The sequence below is a fragment of the Ctenopharyngodon idella genome, chromosome 8 (genome assembly GCF_019924925.1).
Source record: "Ctenopharyngodon idella isolate HZGC_01 chromosome 8, HZGC01, whole genome shotgun sequence".
Classification (NCBI taxonomy): Eukaryota; Metazoa; Chordata; class Actinopteri; order Cypriniformes; family Xenocyprididae; genus Ctenopharyngodon; species Ctenopharyngodon idella.
The window spans coordinates 13339399-13362600 of NC_067227.1; the positions used below are offsets into that span (position 1 = coordinate 13339399).

At 37.6% G+C, this 23202-nt stretch overlaps 1 protein-coding gene across 2 annotated transcripts; it reads left to right on the top strand.

The window, feature by feature from the left end:
• Nucleotides 1–156: 156 nt before the first annotated feature.
• Nucleotides 157–22031, top strand: cabp1a (calcium binding protein 1a). Of its 2 annotated transcripts, none has more exons than XM_051904374.1 (7): nt 157–1157; nt 17742–17772; nt 17949–18092; nt 18177–18286; nt 18386–18460; nt 19449–19521; nt 20966–22031. In XM_051904374.1, exons 1-7 carry the CDS (start codon nt 459–461, stop codon nt 20989–20991), a joined length of 1158 nt encoding a protein of 385 aa, XP_051760334.1. In that variant the 5' UTR covers nt 157–458; the 3' UTR covers nt 20992–22031. The 2 variants fall into 2 exon arrangements, with proteins under 2 accessions (XP_051760334.1, XP_051760335.1); XM_051904375.1 differs by lacking the exon at nt 157–1157 and adding an exon at nt 17457–17650.
• The last annotated feature ends 1171 nt before the right edge of the window (nt 22032–23202 follow it).

Genomic DNA, 23202 nt, shown 5'->3' on the forward strand with positions numbered 1-23202 from the left:
CTTTCTTATGCATAGTAAAGTATCATTTACTGATAAACAAATATCACAAATGGAGCTTAGACAATGAGAGAGGGATCGTTTCCATATGTTTTTGGTTCATGCATTGCATGTTGTGTTGTGTCACCCACAGGCATCTGATGATGCACACCATACGTTCCACGTGTCCTCTCTCTCTCCTTCTCTGTCTCTCTCTCTGAGTCTTTTTTTGGTTTATTTCCTAGCCCATCTCCCCTTACCTACGCGTCCTACCAGAATAGCTCTTATACCGCCTTACGGAGCAATCAGGTGGCACCAACTCAGAGAGGAGATCTCGACAGCATCATTTCAAGCCCAACATGCCATCGAGGAGGTGCCGATGCACTCTCAGCACTCTACGCTGGGCTATTCTATTCAATCGATAATAATATGACACCTCAGAGGTCAGCCTTTACCTTCAAGGGCATTTTACTAAGCTGAGGATGAGTTACACGCTCCCCAAAAGCGAATCGACGACCTCCTTACTGAGATCCTCCGCACCGGCCAGGAGCGCGGCTCAGCCGCCCGATCATCCTGGAGCCCGGCGGATACACCATCAGCGATCCGCGGCGGCGTCATCTGGAGCGGAGCCGGCTGATTGCGATGCGAGCTCGCGGAGACCCCTGTGTCACCCCTCACTTGTCAGTACCCGGAATAGCGCAGAGAAGAGCCACCCACAACACTCCCACTCCCATGGACACGCTCTTTCCACGGCTCACAGTCAGGAGGACCTGTCGGAGCTTCCAGGTGGAAGGGAACGAAGGACAGCCAGACGGCATCATCACCATCATCATCATCAACACCACAATCGTCATCATCATCATCATCATCACCGCCACCGGTCCACCCGGGACGACCTGCCCCAAGAGCCCCGACCCAAACACTCTCACGCCGCTCGCATGCCCACCAGAACTCAGTCTTTTTCCGAGTCCAGGGACGAAACGGCTCTCTTTTTTGAGTCACCTCAACTGGCTCGACCGGGATCGTCAACGAGCAGAGAGGCGTGTCCACCCTCCACCGCCTCATCCTCGCCGGTGCCCGCATCCTCCAGCCGCTCCTCCCGGAGATCGGGGAGGTCCAGCGCAGCATCTTCTGAAGCGGATTTCAACCTGCGCCCGTTCCTCAGCTCAGTGTTTGGACAGGTAAGGCCCGAACACACGCTGAGAATACGACTTTTTAAAGGGCTGTTATTTAAATATAGCTGTAAGCAGCATTTATGGGGCCAAACACGTCAATGACATAAACTTTATGCTACCAGTAAATGTTATTAGACAGTCGGATTTTATTAGCAAAGTGCTTAAACGTCATGTGAAAAATGACTTGTATGATAAAAATGCTTACAAAAAGTTTATATGGCGCTCTTAGCTATTAGGGAACGTTCCCACCAATTTTTTACTAATGTTTTTTAAATGTTATATAAATGTTAAGAGAATAACATGTAGGCTATAGAACGCTCTTATAACATTATTAATATTTAAATGGTATCCCATGATGTTGAGAGAAACGTTTGTTCTCGGAATGTCTTTATGGTGTTGTTTTTACTTGAACGTTCTCATAACAATGAGAGAAAACGTTCTGAGAACAACATTTTCAGAACATCCTTATGATGTTATTTGTGCTTGATGAATGTTCTCTTAATGTTGACAGAAAATGTCCTTAGAACAACATTCTCGCAATGTCCTTATGATGTTATTACTTGTTGAATGTCAGCATTAACCTTCTTGGAATATTACAAATAGGCCTAAGTTATTAAAGAATGTTATATTGCAAGTAAAAATGGTTGTATGTTGTACTAACAACATTTTAAGTAATGTTCTATCACGGCAAGAAAACTGGACATTTTAGATTGCAAATCACTGTTCCTACAATGTTTTTAGAGCATAAGTTTGTTAGCTGGACTATAGTCAGAAGAACATAATGACTCTTAAAATGTTTTGTGTAAATATGTTAAAGTTGTTTCTAAGGGAAATTTTGATCGAAGTATCAGGAGGTTTGCAAATGCACACCCTAAGTCAGGATTAGGGTATGTTTAATGGTAGGAGTAAGTTTGAGTTAAATTTTGCACACAAGTATTGGGTTTCTAAATAGTTAAATTCTTTTTTTGCGTGTTCCACGAGAACAGTTAAGTCTATCAAAAAGCTTTTGATATTTTTTGTACAGCATGGTTTAAACATTATCAGTCATAAATATGTTGAACATCTGATGCTGTAGGAAAAGTTAGAAAGAGTAAGTTTTAAATTCACAGTGGCAGTAGACAATGGCACATTGTTTGTATAACAATGGATGTTATCATATTTCATATGATCAAATAAATCCAAAGAGGGCACATTTAATCTGAAAGTCCTCTGAGTCCCTTCATTTTTTGGGTCATACTTGGTACCTTCATGGTCAAAAGTTACTGAAGCCTTGAAATGTAACTTATTTCAGGAAAATGTAATATATTTTTGTTCAATAATATTTTTTGATTATTATTTAGAATTTTGAGGGAATTTTATGATACTATGCAATATTTACATTTTTTATGAGCTATTTTTCCATTTAAATTAATATAATTAAAAAATATTTTTCAATAAATGTAATATTTCAGATTAAAATAGAGTGAAGGCCTTTAACACATCCAAACCATGATTTTTTTTTTCGTGTGTTCACATAGCTAATGTGACAAATGTCACCAAGTGTCATCCCATTCCAATGAATCAAAAAATTAAAAAAATTCTAAACATAAAATGTTTTGGTCAGTTCTGACCAAAGAGGCCCAGTGAGTTAAGCATATTTATCAATTTAGTTTCATTATATAGTGTTGTTGCAGTGCATTTGCAGCAACTCAAAATGGCAGATGGGCAGTGTGACTGACTTAGCAATATTGCATATCATCAGAGACTGGGCAGAAACAGCCTATTTGCACAAATAGCCAAAATAGCTCGATCAATATGTCTTCTGTAGGTGCGGCCACTTTAGCAACATTTCTGTACAATTTTGCAGGCCAAAAAGCCCATTGTCTATTGTCAAAAGGGTATAAGCAGAGCTCACACAGAAGACACTTTCAAACCCAAGAAACATTCTGTTCAACTTGAACCCGCTGCGAAATCTGTGTGGAGAAATCTTTCACCCTCATGTGAAATTCATGATTGTGTGAATTCCTATTGAATTCACTGGATTTCACCCACAAAAATTTGGACCTCAACATTACAGTTAAAGGTGCAATATGTAAGATGTGTGCAGTAAAATATCCAAAAACCACTAGGCCAGTATTGTTCACTTGAGTACTTACAATATCCCAAATGATTCCAACTATTTGTAAATCTTGAGAAAAGTGCAATTTTAACCAAGGCTCCGGGATGTGTGAGGAGTTGCCTGTCAATTGCGTCATACCCGTGTTACCCTCGGTTTCCGGTTTTATTTTGTAGAAACCATGGAAACACTAAAGACACTTTAATATATTACATGTTTTATTAGACAAGGAAACAACTGTTTGGTTACATTTATAGGCAGAAAACTAATTATTGTTATATAGCTCAACACGTTTAGTCTTATTGTTTAAATCTAATTTTCTTGATTTTTTGCGAGTACCATGCTTTTACCATGCCTCAGAGAATTTTGTCAAGTAGCTAACATAGCATAATCAGATGCAGCTTTATTTTTAGTAACAGTAATACAGCATTTTCTCCATCATACAATACGTTTTAAAATTAATTGCATGCCATTTATCAACACAAGCCATCCAGCATTTAATATGATATTCTAAAATCGATCTATCTTACTGCAGTGTGTAACTGTGTCTCACAGCAGCCACCAAGCGAACGCTCAGAGTAACGTCATAACATTATCAACACACTCAAATCTATCTATGATAAACAGAGCTGTGTTACCTCATACTCATGACCGGAAAAGAGGAAGCAGCGCCGGCGACTGTGGCATAATAAAAGTTCCGCTGCTCGTGAGGCGTGTGTTGCGCAATCGCTCCAGTGGCCTCGTTCAGCTCCTACAACACTCGGCCCTGCTCTGCTTCATACTACAGTAATGTTAATAATCGCATCCATGAACATGATTTATTCCCGAGTCCTATCCCGATTATTTTCCACTGGATGTGAGGTGAAGACCACATGTCCCAAGATTCCGCGCTCAAACTTGCCGTCATCAAGCTACGCCTTTGTTTTGAATAGGCCTCTAGTGACCTCTAGCAGACAGAATATTTTACATATTGCACCTTTAAAAGAGCCAATCACCTGTTTATTTATTCAAGAATATAAACAAGCATTAGCTGGACCATCCTGAAGAATACTATTTTGTTGACTGATTTGAGATAAGAGACACAATTTATGATGTCATTGTTATTACTGATTTGAAATATGTTATTGAACAGTTTACATAGATTTCGTACTGTCCCCAATCAAGTCTGAAAATAGCTGCCTGTGAGAATTATGAATTTGGCCACTGAGATTTGTTTATTATTCAACTTTGACCTGATGAATCTAAGAAACCAGTATCATGATATCTCGTACACAGTATTTTGGCATATGATACCATATTATGAAACAGTATCTGTGTCTTGTGTACCTGAATTTGCACATTTAATTGACTTAGAAGATTTTTTAAATTAAGGAATAATATTAATTTACTTTCACAATGTATCCCAGTGTTTCATTATTGATCAAATTCTTTCAGACAGTAAACATCTATAGTTGCCACTGATTAAATGTGCTCCTCAGAGGACTGGCTATCTAGAAAATTGTGGAAGCTTGCCTTCGGTACACGTATCACAGAAGTTTGCTTTGAAAATCAATTGCATTAATAATAAAAGAGTCTTGGCTGGAAGGAAGAGCTCTGGGTGTTCCTTTGTTGCTTTAGACATCGAAAGGCTGAATGGATGAAGAATACAATGTCTGTTTGTGAAATGCAAATCTTTTTTAGGCATATCTGAAAGAGATTCTGTGTATAAATGATTAAAAGCTGTTGTGATGTCTGATGGCACCGACACAATGACTTGCGGTTATAAAACATCACACACAAACACACACATTCATTTGCAGCTGTACTAATGTGGGTCGTCCTATTATTGGTATCCAGGAAGCTTTTAAAACTGACATATAGCCACATTTTAGAATTCATGTTAATAAGATAAACCCTTTTTTGAGGGTGGAAACAAACTGGAGGGTTAGTCATAAAACAGATCAGATCAGACCAATTAATTATATCCGGCTTCAAGGTCAGAGCTATTCTCAATGAAAAAATATTAAAAAAACACCATTTGTTAGATTAAAGGGTAAAGTTAACTGGCGGCTAGTTAGAAAACAGACAAATGAGACCAATTATGAATTTTGCCTTCAAGGTCAGAGCTTTTCTCACTGTAACCCTCCATCCGTCATTGTTTATATTGCGATGGTTCATCTACATTTGCCTCAGTCCCTAGAAGCCCTTAGCCACTGTTATTAGAAAGGGGTTTCATACCTAATATGCTAACAGTTCATAGAAAACCACCATTATTGCTTTTACTGCATCATTCATGTGTAAAATGTTGGAGTATTTCATTGGCATTCATGGAGGAATCTCACATCACTGGGAGAAACCTTCTGTTTGCAAGTATGTTGTTTAGGCTGTCAGCCTCAGACGCTGTATGAATCAGTGAGGCTGGCTTACAGTCTCTCACAGTGTGTGTGTGTGTAAACACAATTTACCAGAAATGCCGTTAACAGGCTTGAGATCACAGGGGTGACACACTCCCTATTGGTCTGTCTGAATACTGAACACTTGCCTTGACAGGATGTTGAAATAAAATTCTCCATGGATGACAATGCGACTCTTTCCCTCCATAAATCTCATAAATGTTAAACCAGATATGGTCTCCCCTTCTCTTTAGTGCTATTCTTAGCCTCACACCCCTTTGTGCATGTGTGTCATTCCTCCGATATGTTTTTGTGTCTGTTGTCAAACACGCTCCTCCTCCTTTTCTCTTACTGATGTGTTTTTTGAGGTTACAGTGACCTTGTCATGGTCTTCTGAGAGATCAAAAACCAGATACTTGAGGGTGTGAAGATGGATGAAATACAGCTTTTTTAATTCTAGTGTCAATATTGTAGCCAGTGTGTAATGTATATGATGAATGTGCAACAAATTCTCTTATCTATATTTAGATTTTCATGTGATTTACTGGCTATCCATTCAGGGTGTTTCCCTGCCTGGTCACCGTGATTTCGCCAAGTAAGACATGCTCCTGGATCAACATATTTTGGTAATCCTGGAACAACATTTCTGTCCAAAAATTGAGTCTTAATCCTACTCCTAAATCTAACCCTATACATACTGTAAGTTATTCCTAAAATCAGAGTGAAATGATAGGTGATTAAACATTGATGTAGAAGCACCTAACCCTGGTTGTAAGCCTAAACTTGACATAAACTGTCTAAACTTGTCCCTCAAATCTGATTGATTGATTGTTGTTCCAGGATCAACAAAGACATTGATCCAGGAGCATGTTGTACTTGGTAAAATCACTTTCACCTTCCCTTCCTGCTTCCGGAAACACTGGCATATTCGCTAGCATCTCTTCTGTAAAAGTCTAAAATGCTCAATTGCTGCAAATATCAAATTTCTGTCATTGTTATGGTGGGCAGGCGAAAGAGAGGAGAGGTGGATCTTGATGCAGCAGTATACTTTTACTCAGCAAACAAAACAAAGATAGAACTCGAACACAGAAAAAACATAACAGCTTTGCTACACAACAAAGACAATACTCGACAAAGGAACTGAGGAAACAGAGGGCATTAAATACAAAGGATAAAGATTAACTCAACAAGACACAGGTTGTCAACATAATCAGTCACTATGGAAACAAACACGTGAGAACAAAGGAAACAGGAACTAAACTTTGGAAAACCAGGAGATACAAACTAAAAGTCCATGAATCTGAAACTGACTACACAATATTTTTGTTGGTTACGAGAGTCACTGTGTCAGATTACGCGATTTTGACTCCTAAAATCTTGTTGTGTAATGGACAAGAAACATGTCAGACTGCACATTGCTACCCGACCATTAATCGCGGGACTATCGACTGACAGAAGGTGCTGTGAGCGTAAACATTTTGCTCTGTCTTGTCGTTAGAAAAGCCCAAAAAGAAAGAAAACCTGACAGTGGACACATATCTGGATTGAATGAAGAGGACAGTATGGACTGTCAAAGAGAACTGAGGTAAAATATAGTTTTTATTTTACCTTTTTTCACTCTGTCATGGCAGTCCCTCGAGAAAACATCATAAAAGGCAGGAGTATTGTAGCCATAGCTCCACGAACATTTCCTTCATTGTAAAATTCCACCTATCAGGACCAATACCAGTCTCTCTTTTGTTTTGGCATGTTTGAAAGCATCTATGAAAGTGCTTCTGTGCGTCGTGAACGACCATAAAAAAAATTAAACATGCTAGTCGGTTGTCGTCCACTATGACACACTACACGAGACGAAACGATTGAATCTTGCGTCCCGACGCCTATTGTCGTTTACAAATCCCCATGACACCCTACGTCAAGCAGATTGTGCCAAAATCAGGCTAGAATCGTGTAGTCTGAACCGGGCATTAAATATTATCATCATTATGACAGCCATTTCATTCATTTTAATGTGCTAAAGTTTAAGCTTGGGTAAAGCGAAAACAACAAAGCAAAACAAAACTCTTAAGAAATGTCTATGTTGTGTTTTAGGATTGTAGGAAAGGTAACTGCATTAAATAAACGTGATGACTGAACACATTTAATTAATAAAAAAAAAAACTATTAATTCCATGAATTCAATTTCTGTGAAGATACCTAAAACATTTATGTTATATGATGTCAGTTAATTGTCAGTTTCACTGTCTACGCAAACATGCGAATGCCTAGATTCTTATAAGATCATGCTGCACATAACATAAATATCTATGTGTAGATAATTATAACGGAAAAGTGTTGAAGACTGAAGCAATTGATATCTCGTTAGATAAAAGTCTAGGCAAAACGGAAGTATCGACAGATCTTTTCTTCTGTATTGTGACGAACATCCGAGTAAAACTGACTATCAAAAAAGAAAAAATGTAGAGCATGGACTTGACTCTATCCACTCTGCTGACTCTGCTGATTGTATGGAGGCGGATCTGAATGTGAGTTTCCAGTCAATTGTCTGGCAAATGTCACCAGAAAGAAGTTTGTCGTTTCACCATTTTTCATAATTTTGATTAAAAATTACATGCTCAAAAAAGGTTTAAAAATGAAGCATGCATGCATGAATCATTCTGAATAAGATCAATAACATGCATTTAGAAAATATATAGGGGTGCATTTTGTATGTCTTTTACATAGAAACATCATCTTTAAACATCATCTTCACCATGTGATCACGTCTCTATAGGTTCACCTATTGTGTAGTGATCATACATCATTAGTTAACTTGCAGTAAGCAACAAATTAGCCATAGCTTCTCTCTATCAAGAAGTGTTTATAGGTTAATTAAACACCTTCATCTCTTCACACTGTCACAAGTCTCTCTCACCAGTTTAATTCTTTCTTGTGTCTTTTTCTAAACAGTGTTTCCTAACCTTTATGTCTTATGTACTTCGTCAGCCACATCAAGGCTCAAATATTCTTTCATAACAAAAACTAGAAATGTTTTCATATTAATGTGCCCCTATTATGCTTTTTCGGACATTACCTTTTTAGGTAGTGTATAATCTAGCTGTTTGTGAATGTAAAAAATCTGCAAAGTTTCAAAGATCAAAGTGCATGATAAATGCAGTTCTTTTCTCCCAAAAGAAAGAACCGATTCTAAACTGCCTGAAATGAGTTGTCAGTAATTCCAGTCTTACTTCTTGCACAAACCTACGTAGGTTTGTAAAAAAATTTGCATAATGACAGCCTGTCTTCATTGGCTGCCAGTAAACATCGTCTATTTTGACCCTCAAACACTGTAGTTCTAGCTGAGGCCTGGAAGAGTTTGGTCTGTGTTGTCAACATATTAAGAAGACGTTTTCTGTGTTGCAAAAGCGAAACCACTTTACATGCACTTCTAATGGAATAGGACTCGTGCTCGAATTGATACTGTAAAATCGACGTCATTGTTATTGTTTGTTTCACAGTGTATACGACTGCTGAAATTCAGATATGCTAATAGACGCTTTGTTTCCGACACGCTGTAAGCGGTAGACCAATCACAACAGATTGAGCCATCTGACCAATCAGAGCAGAGTATGCTCTTGGAAAGGAGGGGTTTAGAGAGACCGAATCCTTTATTGAGTTGTTTCAGAAACTGCGAGAGCTTTCCAACAAGTTTCTTATGGAAACCGGTTGGGAATCACAGCTTTCTTTTTCCAAGCCTTGCCTCATCTTTATCCTGTTACAATAATGCACCAGTATTATGACCTTAGGAACTGCTTTTGCTGTTGAATTTTTTTGCCTATTCACATTTTTGTTTGTGCACAGGTGGAAACAGGTGTACTTTTGAGGATTATGAAAGATATTGTGTGGTATATGCATAGCATTGCAGTGGGTATGTATTTGAGTATGTGTTGAGCTTGTGACTGTGTCTGCTGACAGGATGAGAGGTGACAGTTAAAAGTAGGTTGCACACTGAAGTTCACAGAGAGCTTGAAAAGGGGATGGAGGGATAGATAAAACTAACATATCAGAGGAGAAGAGGCAGAGAAGGGCTTCAGCCCCTGAATCTGTTTCTCGGGATGAATCATCTCATGGAGAAAAACGAGGGGAAAATAGAGATGGATGGAGGATGACAGATAAAAAGATGCGCATATGTGTGTGTGAGAGAGAAAGAGAGGGGGGGGGGAAGAGAGATTCTTAGGAACAAAATGAGAGCCAGAAAATAACATTTATCTGTGTGTCACAGATAACCGAGCAACATAAACAGAAGCACCATTAATTGGCCTCTGTATCCACTCAATAAGCTTTGATGTCATAGTCATGGCTTGTATATAAAAGCATGGCTATGACATTTCTGAAAGGTTTATGAATAATTTTAAGCTCAGAATAAAGGACAAGGACAGCAACTGCAACCTGCAGTATTACAATTTGTGTACTAAGATGCTATACCATGGTACTTTGATACTATGGTACTGAATGATTGCCATATTCATGTACCATGGTATTTAGTGCTCAACTCAACTGGAGAGTTGCAACTCAAAAGTGGGTTGTATAGGTCTGTTCTGATAGGATTGTGAAGAGAAGAGGAAAACAATGCTTACTGCAAATGCCAACATGTGTTCAGGAACAATCAACACAACTATGCAGGATAAAAGAAGATATAGGAATCCAAACGTCATTAAGAGGGATAAGCATGGTTTGTTGTGCCGAGTTGATCATTTTAAATAGATACGTGTATATATATATATATATATATATATATATATATATATATGAGCATTCCCCTCCGTCCCGTTGATCAGCTGTACACCCTCTCACAAAATGGCCGTCCTCTCGCTAAGTATGCTGAGGTATTTCTGGAGCTATCTTCAGGGGTTTACCTGGACGATTCGGAACTGATGACACTTTTCCTTGCAGGTTTTGACAAACCTTTTGTTACGGGGCGACTTAGACAAGAAACATGCGGATCCATGTGCAAAGCTTTATTCAAAAACATAGTCGAAAAAGGCAAGGGTGTGACAATGGATTACAGGTATATAGAGGGCAAGACAGAAGAGTAGTCCGACAAACAGGCGTAGGTCAATCAACGGCGAACATAATCCAAAGGTAGAGGCAAGCGGGAAATTCATAGACAGATCATAAATCCAAGCGAGGTGCGAACAGAATCCAGACGACAAGACGAGAGAGAAATCCAAGACAGGCGGGTAGTCAGGAAACAGGCAGTCACAAGAAAACAAGACGTGACTAAACTTAGACTAGAACTGGAAATACAAACTAGGACTGGGAACAGGCTCCGTAAAGTAGCTATGCTGAACAGCATAAACGCTAAACAATACTCGGCCGTGAAAGAGAATCCAGTGATTGCTCCAGCCCACAAGCCTGCTCCAGAGTCCTCTCCAGCCCACGAACCCGTTCCAGAATCCTTTCCAGCTCACGAGCTCGCCCCAGAGTCCTTCCCACTCTACAAACTCCTGGCTCCCCCCAATAATTTTTTTTTTCTGAGCTATATGTCCCCAGCCATAGTGGCTGAGCCTGGGTTCCTGGGCAAGCTGGTCTTCTGAACTGCTGGCTCCACCCTGGTCCCCTAAACTGCCGGCTCTGCCCTGGCCCCCTGAGCTGCCAGCTCCACCCTGGAGGCTTCATAACCTGCCTGCACCGCCCCGCCCCGCTCTCCTTCGTGTCAAGACTTCAGGACGCCCACCCCTCTCCCTGGTTGAACTATCTACGGCGCGAGGATGCACCTACAGGGAGGGGGGAGTACTGTCACGGTCACCAGCTCTGTCACCTCCTCCGTACTACATCTCACATCACCCTCCTTGGCTCCCACCTGCATGTCTTTCACAATCACTCGCACCTGCCAGTGATCACTCTCATCATCAGCACTATAAGAACACTCACCTTGTCTTCCCTCGCTGTCCAGTCTCATTTAATGGTGGACCATTCTCCTACAGATTACTCCAGCGATATTCTCCAGCGTACTCCTAAGTGTATTCTCTAGCGATATCCCCCAAAAAGTGTCTCCAGCATTTGTCTCCTGTGTTCTCCTCTCCCATGTGTTCACCCGATGTCTGTTTGTCTGCTCACTGCTGTCAATAAACACCCTGTCACCCATTACTGTCTCCGGGTCCCCAGTTCCATAACAACTGTCTGCTTAATATCTGCTAACACTCTGATGCTCCCCAGCAGACATTATACTGACTATAAGTAACATGTCAACTCATTCTACTAACCTTAACCCCTTATTCTACTAACCCTAACAGTTTATTAATACTCTAATACTCTAATGAGAGTTAGTTGACAAGTAGGTGCAACATTACTTATAGTCAGCAGAATGTCTAAGGGGACCATCAAAACAAAGTGTAACTGAATATAATTTCTAAAAAAGCAGATAATCAGAATCAGTAAAACAAAAGCATCATTGGTTGATATACATTTAGAAACAATCTACAAAATGTATGCATATACATAGCATAATTGTCAATTTTCCAGTAAGCACGTTATTTTAAGAGTTTTTTTTTTTTTTAAACAGAATGCAGAGAATCACTGATCTGAACGGTACTTCAAAAAACACATGTAATACAATGACGGCTGTCAATGCAGGACTGAAACAAAGCATGTGAACAATCTTAAGTTACGTGTGAGTGTGAGTGTGTGTGTGTGTAGTATTTTTAGCTGTCTGTGTGAATGATTGTTTGGATTAGAGACCAGGCCTCTAGCTGTGAGAATGGTAATATGCATGTCTGAATGAGACCCACTCTCCTCCCATCCTCTAAACACACACACACACACACACACACACACGCACACGCACACACACACACACACACACACAGACAGTTTCTCATTTACACCCTCCTCTCTCCCATTTGCAGAGCTTTACCTTAGTAATAGTTTTATTATTGTATTGTATTATAATTCATTTATCTTAAACCACTGTCTCTCGTCTGGACCTACATGACTAATGAAACACCTCATACTGCCCTGATTCCCAATGTACTGAATTTATCGAAAGAGCCCTTAATAATCCTATTTAATGATGTTTACACTTACAGAAGAAAGATGTTAAACAAAAAAGATTAAAAAGTAAAAAAAGAGTGACGTTATGTTCTGTTTTCTCCCAATTTGTTTGAGATCCGAGCACATCTTGTGCCCCATTTTTCCATTGCTACATTTCACTGAGTGACCTAGTTTTAGCTTTAATTATCAGTAAAGACCACCACATTTTTGTATCTGTTCATACGGTCTTTGTATGAATTCAGGTTTTCAGGGCAAATCTTTGAATAATTTTAGAGCCTTGATGAATGCTGACTAACATGCCATAATGACTGCGGAAGCGTGGAATCCTCATTCTGCACGTCAAACAAAGAACGGGAGTGAATTTACATTTTGAAAGGTGTCCCAGTTTTTTCATTAGCATATGCCTTGGTTATCAACAGTTTCCAGATATAACGGTTATTAGGCTAGTGGTGCTTGCACTATTACACATATAAATAAATGATCAAAACCATGCTGCTTGTGATATTAGTGATCATACTTACGATTTTCACCCGTCTGATGATAAAACAAAGAAATTGAAGGAGGATCTCGAGCCATATCTAGGGACCTGAATATAAATGGAGATTTGGAGGTGGTCTTTTGATTTGGGTCAGTAAGCAACCACCTAGCAACCACCCAGAACACCCTAGCAACTACATAGCAAAATAAAAACACTATAGCATCATGATGTCAGGTTTATGTTCGGTTCTGTTAACTCTTGTTTGGACATTCTGCCTTGTTTCCGTTAGTTCCTGTTTCCCTGCTCTGTTTACAGTAGTTGCGATTTCCTTGATTACTGATTATGTCCTCATTTGTTTCTATAGACCTTATTCAAAGCAGCACCATGAAGGTATGAAAGTGGGGCTGTAAGGGATAGACTTACCATGTTTTCAATTGCATCTGCTGTAAAAAAAAGAAAAAAAAAAATTGTATAAAGCCAGCTCATGTTGTCTGGAGGTTTTTTTTTGTCTACTGAAATTTCTTGGAAAGATAATTTTGCAGTGTTTCGTCAGCAGAACAATCCAAAAACACATTAAATAACAGTACAGCCCACTGAAGAGATGTATGTCTATCCCTCACAGCCTCACTTTCATTCTCGTTAAAAAAGATGGCGCTGGTGTGAATAAGGTATAGTTACCCATAAGTTTCACCTGTGTCTAGTTTAGTTGCCTTTGTTCTACCCCTGTATTTATAGTCCGTAACATTCAGGAGATCCCAGGAGAAACATAGGAGAAAAAGGAAAATCACATACAGTAATCCATAAGTTAGAATCAACAAGGGACTGAACTGAACAGGGAGTATATATACACATGAAAAAACCAACCCTGACAGAAGAACCGACCAAACGTGAGAGGAAACTGAAACTAAACAGAGCGGGGAAACAGGAACTATCGGAAACAAGGCAGAATGTCAGAATAAGAGTTAACAGAATGGAACATAAACCTGACAGACAGCAAGTTTTGAGTGGGCTGGCACAATATTTTCTTGAGAGATTGTTATAATCTAAAATAAATATATAAGTAAAAATAAGTAAAAATAAAGTATAAATAATAGGTAACACTTTACAATAAGGTTCCATTTGTTAAAATTAGTTAACTACATTAGGTAACATGAAGTAACCATAAAAAAAAAATACTTCAAAAGCAATTATTATTCTTTGTTAATGTTAATTTTAGTTACTAATGCATTATTAAAATCTGAAGTTGCATCTGCACAACAATCTTTGTTTTATTTACATGTTTTTTTTTTTTTTTTTTTATCATTTTGTGTTACTATTTAATGGACTTACGTGGAGCTATGTGAACTAACAATGAACAGTTTAATTTTTATTAACTAATGTTAACAAAGGTAAATAAATATTATAACAAACATAATGCTCATTGTTAGTAATGTTAGTTAACGCATTGACTAAGGGGACCTTTTAGTGTTACCAATAAAATAAGTTGCACACTCAACAGACATTAATAAACATCTGAGACTCGCTAGATGACAATAAAATCTCAATTTAGTCCATAACTTAAATTGTATACACTGTACACTAAAATAATATTATGTTTTGAAGTTGTAAATAAAACAAAGATTATTAAAGTATGTTTTACAAAATACTATTTCAGTCTTTCTACTTAAGCATTTATTGTTTAATTCAATGGGTTACTTGCATTTTCTTTAATTGTGAAATTTACTAGCAATTTCTGAGTGAAAATTGTTTCCACACCAAATTTGTTTTTCAGTGTAGATGAATACATTATGACACATTCATGTTGCACATTGATACTTTTAGCATTTTTTCCCACAAGTGATTTAAATGTCGATATAGTTTGTCTCTCTTTAATCTTTGAGGTGTTTAGATAAAACACATTTTTGACTGTAAATATGTCCTATTGCGGCTTATACACAGTCAGACTGAACACATTGCTGAATGATTTTGTTTCCCAATGCTATTAAACCAGATAATGACTTTTATGTCTTTCTGTGTCTTTGGTGTTTTTTTATTGTCTCTCTCTGTGTATCTATCTCACTCTCGCCTTCCCTTCCTCTCTGTTTATAGTTGCTGTGAGAGTGTATAGATCTGAAGAGCCAGTCTACACAATGTGTTCAGTAAACTGTTATGATGAATGAATGGAAAATGTTGGCTGGATTGCTTATTTTCATTAATGGAAATGCTCTCTTTCTCTATCTGTCTCTCTCACACATACAAATTCACACATAGACACACAGCCCTCTCTCTGTGACATTCACAACACATGTGATGCGGCTGTGTATAAATAACATAAGCGATATTATGTATAAGAGCAATGTTGAAATGCATATACGGACATATACATGCTGTTCTTAATGGATGGTCTTGTGAATGAGACTTAATTGTAACACCCAAAACACAGCAAAGCAGAGAAAATGGAGAATAAAGCTAAATTAGATGTTAACATATTTGTTTATATGAACATGTTAATTCTAAACCGTTCTTACCTCGTAAACAGCGTGTCAAGGATTTTCTAGCAGTAACATGCTGTTCCTGAACTCCTGATCGAACATAACGTGAACTATTCTCTGGTGTCATTCACCCTCAGGAGTGTCTGTCTGCTTAACACAGCACAAAGTATCTGTCATCTTAATAGAGCATGTTTAAGAGCCTGGAAAAAGGTGTTGTAAAAGTGTAAAAGTGTACAGCTATAAACGTTTATACAAAGATAGATGGTGTTAACACAATGACATTTTTGGGGCAATGGCCTTATAATATAATTTTTGAGCTATACAAAGACATGGCATTCTGGGACATGGAATCAAACACAAACATATTGTATCTGAAAATAAATGACCAGAACACAGTTGTAGGTTCCTCTAAATAAAACTGATATACATAAAATACCTAAAATATATACCCTAACATACTGTACTGTAATATCACATATTTTGGGTAATATTAAATATTTTTTATAATACAATACCTTTCAAAATGTAGGGTTAGCAAACACTTTTTTTTGGAAGAACTTAATACATTTATCCAGCAAGGGCACATTAAATTAATTAAAAAGTGACAGTAAATACTCAAATAAATGCTGCTCTTTTAAACTTTATTCATCAAAGAATCTTGTAAAAAAGTATAATGGTTTCCACAAAAATATTAAGCAGCACAACTGTTTAAATGTTGATAATAAATCATGTTTCTTGAGCATCAAATCAACATATCAGAATGATTTCTGAAGGATCATGTGACACTGAAGACTGGAGTAATGATGCTGAAAATTCAGCTTTGTCATCACAGGAATAAATTAAATTTTAAAATATATTAAAATCGAAAACATTTCTTTTAAATTGTAATAATATTTCACAATATTTTATAGTATTTTTGATCAAATAAATGCAGCCTTGGTGAGCATAAGAGTCCTAAAGCCTAAATTAAATCTTATCATCATAACAAGCGATCGATTCTCTTCAGAAAATTTGGACTAAACTGCTTGATTCATATGGATGTTTTCCAAACTCTTTAAGGAGTTTTTGAAGCGTCAAAGTGGTAGTTACAAAAGCAGTCAATGGAAGGAAATCTGACAGCATTCTGTCATCAAAAAGATCTTTATTTGTGTTCTGAAGATGAACAAAAGTCTTACGGGTGTGGAACGACATGAGGGTTAGTAATTAATGACAGAATTTTCATTTTAGGGTGAACTAACCCTTTAATAACAGAAAAGGTTGTAGAACATTAAGGGCTCTAACTCCACAAACTGAATGAGGTCAAGAGAGAGATTGGGTCCCAGGTCACTCATGACCCGAAATATGCATCTGCCAAGTGAATGAATGATGTGAAAGCTCTAATTTAGAAACATAACAAATACGCGAACACACACATAGACCTACTGCAATGTCATGCACATTGTGAATGATGTGTTACTGTGAATACAGACTTGCTTATGTGTGGCTTTGCCCTGGAATGTTTGATGCTACTTACATAAGCAATTTAGTTTTTCTTATTCTGCATGCTGTCGCGTAGGCGTATGTATTTACGTCGCAGAAATCGTTGTTCTTTTGTTTTGGTCTACAACTTAGGTCGCATGTTTTTACATGCGTGTGCGTGAATGTCTTGGTCTTACATCAATAAAGACTGTATGTTTACACTCCTTTTATCCCCTGTGGTGAATGCTACAGCTTCTGTTCTCCATCTTTCTCCCTCTCTTTCCTCCATCGCCTTTAAAGGTTGTCACTGTTAGATGAGGACAGATGTCTCACTTGCCGGGATTTGTTCACTTAGCTGTGACGCTGGAGAAATGCCATTGCCACGTGACCAGGGCCACCTCACCTTTTTGTAACGCGCTATTGCTCTTTCTTAAGGCTATAAAACGAGTCCTAAATACAACTTGGGTGTCTTTGAACGACTAGAAGCAACAATGTCTGCTCTGGCTGGTTTAGATGCATCACTGGTTAAAGGTTTTGTAGTAATGAAGCCATCTTCAGAAGAACTTTATTTCATGAATGGCCTGGATTTTATTGTGAGGGACTGAAGTTTTGATTTTTGAATGCTTTTTTTAACCTTTGCTGATGTTGTTTTGACATTTTTTTCCTCATCTTTTGTTGTTACAGAATCGAGAGTTGAGACCAGAGGAGATTGATGGTAAGTTTTTCACTCTTTCACTGTTTTTTAGATGATTCAAATGTAATAGTTTAAAAACTAATTTTAGCTACTTTACCTTCTTCAATCTGAACTACAATGGTAAAAATATTGTTTTGTGTTTTACCACTGTGTGTTAACATGCCATTCATGTGTTTGGTTTGTCTTGACGAGTGAAGAGTTGCGTGAAGCATTTAAGGAGTTTGATAAAGATAAAGATGGCTTTATCGGCTGTAAAGACCTGGGGAACTGCATGAGAACTATGGGCTACATGCCCACCGAGATGGAACTAATTGAACTGAGCCAACAAATCAACATGAACTGTAAGCTTCTGGTTGTGCACAGCCATTATCTTATCAGCTATGTCTTTTCATTACGAAATATTGACATCAGTCTGTTTTTCTTAGTAGGTGGCCATGTGGATTTTGAGGACTTTGTAGGGTTGATGGGACCTAAACTCCTTGCAGAGACAGCAGACATGATTGGCATAAAAGAGCTAAGAAACGCCTTCAAAGAAGTGAGTGGAGAGTTAAATAACATAAAGAATATAATATAAAAGTTAAAAAAAAAATGAAATAAATATCAAATTAATTTTATATATGTGCATTGTTTTCAGTTTGACACAAATGGAGATGGTGAAATAAGCACAGGAGAGTTAAGGGAAGCTATGAGGAAGCTGCTGGGACAACAGGTCAGTGCTTTTGGTAGAGAGAATTGTAAAAATGTGACCATGAAATCAAATTAACAATTCTTATTTTTATGTAATATTGCTGTATTTATTATAAATTATTTATCCGTGCATATATAGCCTATACGTTGTTTTAAATGATGTGCCCTCGTAATGTTTAATCAAAATAACTTTTTACTGGCATGAGGGCGGGACAACCTGTCACTCACATGAGATCACAGCAATAGAAAATCACAACCATCCAATCAATTCCACACTTTTTTTTCTTTTTTTCTTTTTTTGGTTTGAGAAGCCATTTCACTCAGATATACATCACAATAGGGAAGAAAAGACTATCGCAACTTCCGTTTTATGCCAACTTTAAAGTGACATGAAATGAAAATTTACCCTTTCTATTTCCTAAATGCATGTTATTGCTCTTATTGTGCACAAGTAATCCATGTATATGTTTCTTTTTCTTTTTGTGTCCTTGTCATTTTTAATCAAAATTTTTATAACTCAATCTTCTGGTGAAAACAGTTTAAACCCCATCCCTTTCTTACAATCGACTGAAAGCTTGCATTCAGATCCGTCTCCAACCAATTAACAACCGATGGATAGAAGTTAGAACCAAGTACCCATACTAGATTTTTTTTTAAATGTACGTCACTACAGAAGAAAATATCTGTCTCTACTTAAAAGTTCACCCAAAAATTAAACAGCTGCAATTACTTACTCTCCCTCATGTTTTCTCAAACCTTTACTGCTGTTACTAAAGAGAATTCTGAGGAATCTGCACACAGTTCTTTTCCGTACAATGACAGTTCATATTGACCACATTTTGAAACTAAAAATAAAAGCGCCATTGAAGTGGTCTGTATGACTTGTGCGCTATATTAGAAATCTTCTGAAGTATTATGATTTGTGTGAGGAAAAGACCAGAATCGTTCAGTCAAATTTCTGAACAGTTCCTGTCAACTGATTTTTAACAACCTATTCTTGTTTTTGTTAGGTTGGCCATCGAGACCTAGAGGACATACTAAGAGACATTGACTTGAATGGAGACGGCCGAGTTGACTTTGAAGGTAAGAATCTCAGTAGCACTAAGTAACAGGGCCGTAACCACTTTAGATGGACAAGTCCCCACCAATGGCCAAATTGTCTCCCCCTATATTTGATATTCTTGATTCTGCTCTGCTGCTCTCCATTACACTCCACTCTGTTTGCCGTTAGGATGACAAAAAGTTTAAAAAAGTTAAATTTTTAGGCTGGTCTGCCTCAGCGGTCTAACAGCGCTCTATGTCAAAATGACTGAGATGGCCAATCAAATTAAAGAAGTCAGGCCGTACTTCTCACAGAAGACGAGTGTGAATTCTAACACGACACTTTTGTTTTAACAGTGAAAAAGTATGTGGTAAGATGACAACGACTGGTAATGACTGACAATAAAATCCAGTGGTCCAAGATTTTTTTAAACTAAATTTCTCCATTTTGAATTGAAATTTACATGATTCCTCCTCTCATGCTGATTGGCTAGATCATTTGGACGTGCTCCTCCCAAACATTGTTAATAAAACATCATTAAAGGATTAGGTCACCTTCAAATGAAAATTACCCCAAGATTTACTCACCCTCAAGCCATCCTAGGTGTATATGACTTTCTTCTTTCTGATGAACACAATAATAAATATCCTGACGCATCCGAGCTTTATAATGGCAGTGAGCGATACCAACGAGTATGAGCTGAAGAAAGTGCTTCCATTAATCATGAACGTACTCCACACAGCTCCAGGGGGTTAATAAAGGCCTTCTGAAATGAAGCGCTTGTGTAAAAAAAATATCCATATTTAACAAGTTATGAAGTAAAATATCTAGCTTCCGCCAGACCGCCTTCCGTATTCTACTTACGAAGAAAGTGTAAAACTCTTGCAGTTCAAAAAGCTTATGCTGCATCCTACGCCTTCCCTATTCAACTTACAGAAAAAACGTAACTGACGCGATGCCAGTTTACACTGTCTTTGTAAGTAAAATACAGAAGGCGGTCTGGCGGAAGCTAGATATTTTACTTTATAACTTCTTAAATAAGGATTTTTTTTTTACACAAACGCATCACTTCGCTTCAGAAGGCCTTTATTAAGCCCCGGAGCCATGGGAAGTACATGTCTATGATGGATGGATGTGGATGGAGACACTTTCTTCAGCTCATACTCATGACCCCTGTTCACTGTCATTATAAAGCTCGGATGCATCAGGATATTTATTAGTATTTCTCAGATTGTGTTCATCAGAAAGAAGAAAGTCATATACACATGGCTTAAGGGTGAGTAAAGCTTGGGCTAATTTTCATTTGAAAGTGAACTAATCCTTTAAAAAGACCAATTATGCCCCCCTCAACCCAAAAACAAAAACGTTGGTCCCCCCAATGTTCAAGACATAGTTACGGCCTTGCTACGTAATAAAAAGCAAAAGCAGACAATAGATGCACAGTATTTTTAAGTCTCATATTTGTTTTCGCTCTGTCCCTTTTAGAGTTTGTGCGAATGGTGTCCCGCTGAAAGGGCAGCGCTCATATGGTGTCTCCAACAGAAGAAAGTGAGATGCTGTACTGCTTCCTGCTGGTCAAAGCAGACAGAGTATTAGACTACTGCAAGAAAAGCCCTGCTGAGCCAGTGTTGTGTGGTATAAAAAATGAAAACTGGAGTTTTTGGAGGAAAAAAAAAAACCTCATGCACACACAAACAAAAAAGTATACACGTATACTGTAGCCAAGTGTCTCTGCACTTTCAACCATGCAAGACCAAACAAAGTTTTTTACACGCACATTAGAGTACAATGCTTGATTATGGCAATATTACATTAAGTGTTGTCCCTGATGTCACATATATGTGTCTCTGTGTGATAATCTAAGGTGAAAAAAATGATGTCTGAACGTTTTCACAGTCACATTCTGTGATTTCTAAAATGTTTTTCTTTTGTTTGCAGTATCGTAACGGCGTCTAATGCATTGATTTTCTGATGATATGTTATATAAGTCAAGCTCATACCTAACTCCAGTTTTGACTGGAGTTATTATTATTTGTCCTATTTGCCTGTTTCTGTTCTAAAATCACAGTGCATGCCTTTAAAACAAATATATACCACTGTGCAAGATGGAACCAAATTTTGTCGATGACCTCTATAGTTTTAAAGATTTAATTTTAACACATAACTGATTGATTTCTAAGTTTAGAAATGTTTGATTCACTATTTTTAGTTGTCATGACATACTTGTCAGGCAACTCATTTCAAGAGCACACAGTTTCACTCTACACAGGCCTATTTGAATCAATGCACAATACCCAGATTTCATACAAACGTTCAGTACCTGATCACTATATGCTTAAGAAACAGACAGTGAAGTTTTATTTATTTGACTTGAGCCTCTTTATGTCTGTTTGTGTGACCAGTGTCAGAGACATTTGTAGTCTTAATTGTTATCTGATCTGATTATTGCATGCCAAAAAGACCTTCCTATGTAATATAGTGGTTTTAATACACTGTAACAAAATAAGCAAATAAAACTGTGTCTAGTAATAGCGTATATTTTTCATCACCACATTTGTGTTTAAGCTTCATTACTCTATTATTTTTTACTCAACAAAAGGTTTGCCTACCTCCTCTAAAGAAATGCTATTTATATACACAAGGAGCAACAATTTTGCTGGTGTCTGCTCAGATATTCTCCAAATCATTCAGCAACAAGCATCACTTTCCCAGCGGCTGGAACAGACTGTTCGTGTTGTCATGGCAACGGGCTTTTTCCTCCGGACCAAAACGGGACAGAATTTTCTTCCTTTTTCATTGAGAATGCAGCTAGCGAGAGCTAAAAATAATGCCACCGTGTGGTACAAAACAGGCAATTTACATCATGATGGTTTAACCATGCATGCATCTAAATTTAAAGGGTTAGTTCACCCAAAAATGAAAATAATGTCATTTATTACTCACCTTCATGTCGTACCACACGGAACACAAATTAAGATATTTTTGATTAAATCCGATGGCTCAGTGAGGCCTGCATTCACAGCAATGACATTTCCTCTCTCAAGATCCATAAAGGTACTAAAAACATATTTAAAACAGTTCATGCGAGTTCTACCTTAATATTATAAAGCGACGAGAATACTTTTTGTGCGCCAAAAAAAACAAAATAACGACTTTTCAACAATATAGTGATGGGCCGATTTCAAAACACTGCTTCGGAGCTTTACGAATCGAATCAGTGACTCGGATCTCCTATCAAACAGCTAAACTGCTGAAATCACGTGACTTTGGCGCTCCGAGTCACTGATTCGATTCGTAAAAGCTCGTAAAGTGTTTTGAAATTTGAAGTCGTAATTTTGTTTTTTTTTGGCGCACAAAAATATTCTCGTCGCTTTATAATATTAAGGTAGAACTACTGAACTCGCATGAACTGTTTTAAATATGTTTTTAGTACCTTTATGGATCTTGAGAGAGGAAATGTCATTGCTCCCTATGCAGGCCTCACTGAGCCATCGGATTTAATCAAAAATATCTTAATTTGTGTTCCGAAGATGAATGAAGGCCTTAAGGGTGTGGAACGACATGAGGGTGAGTAATAAATGACATTATTTTCATTTTTGGGTGAACTAACCCTTTTAAAAAAGAAAGCCTATTTTGTTGCATTTTTAAATAAATTTCATTTATAAAGAAATATATTATTGTATTAATTTAATCAACTAATGAGCATAAACTTGAATAAAACA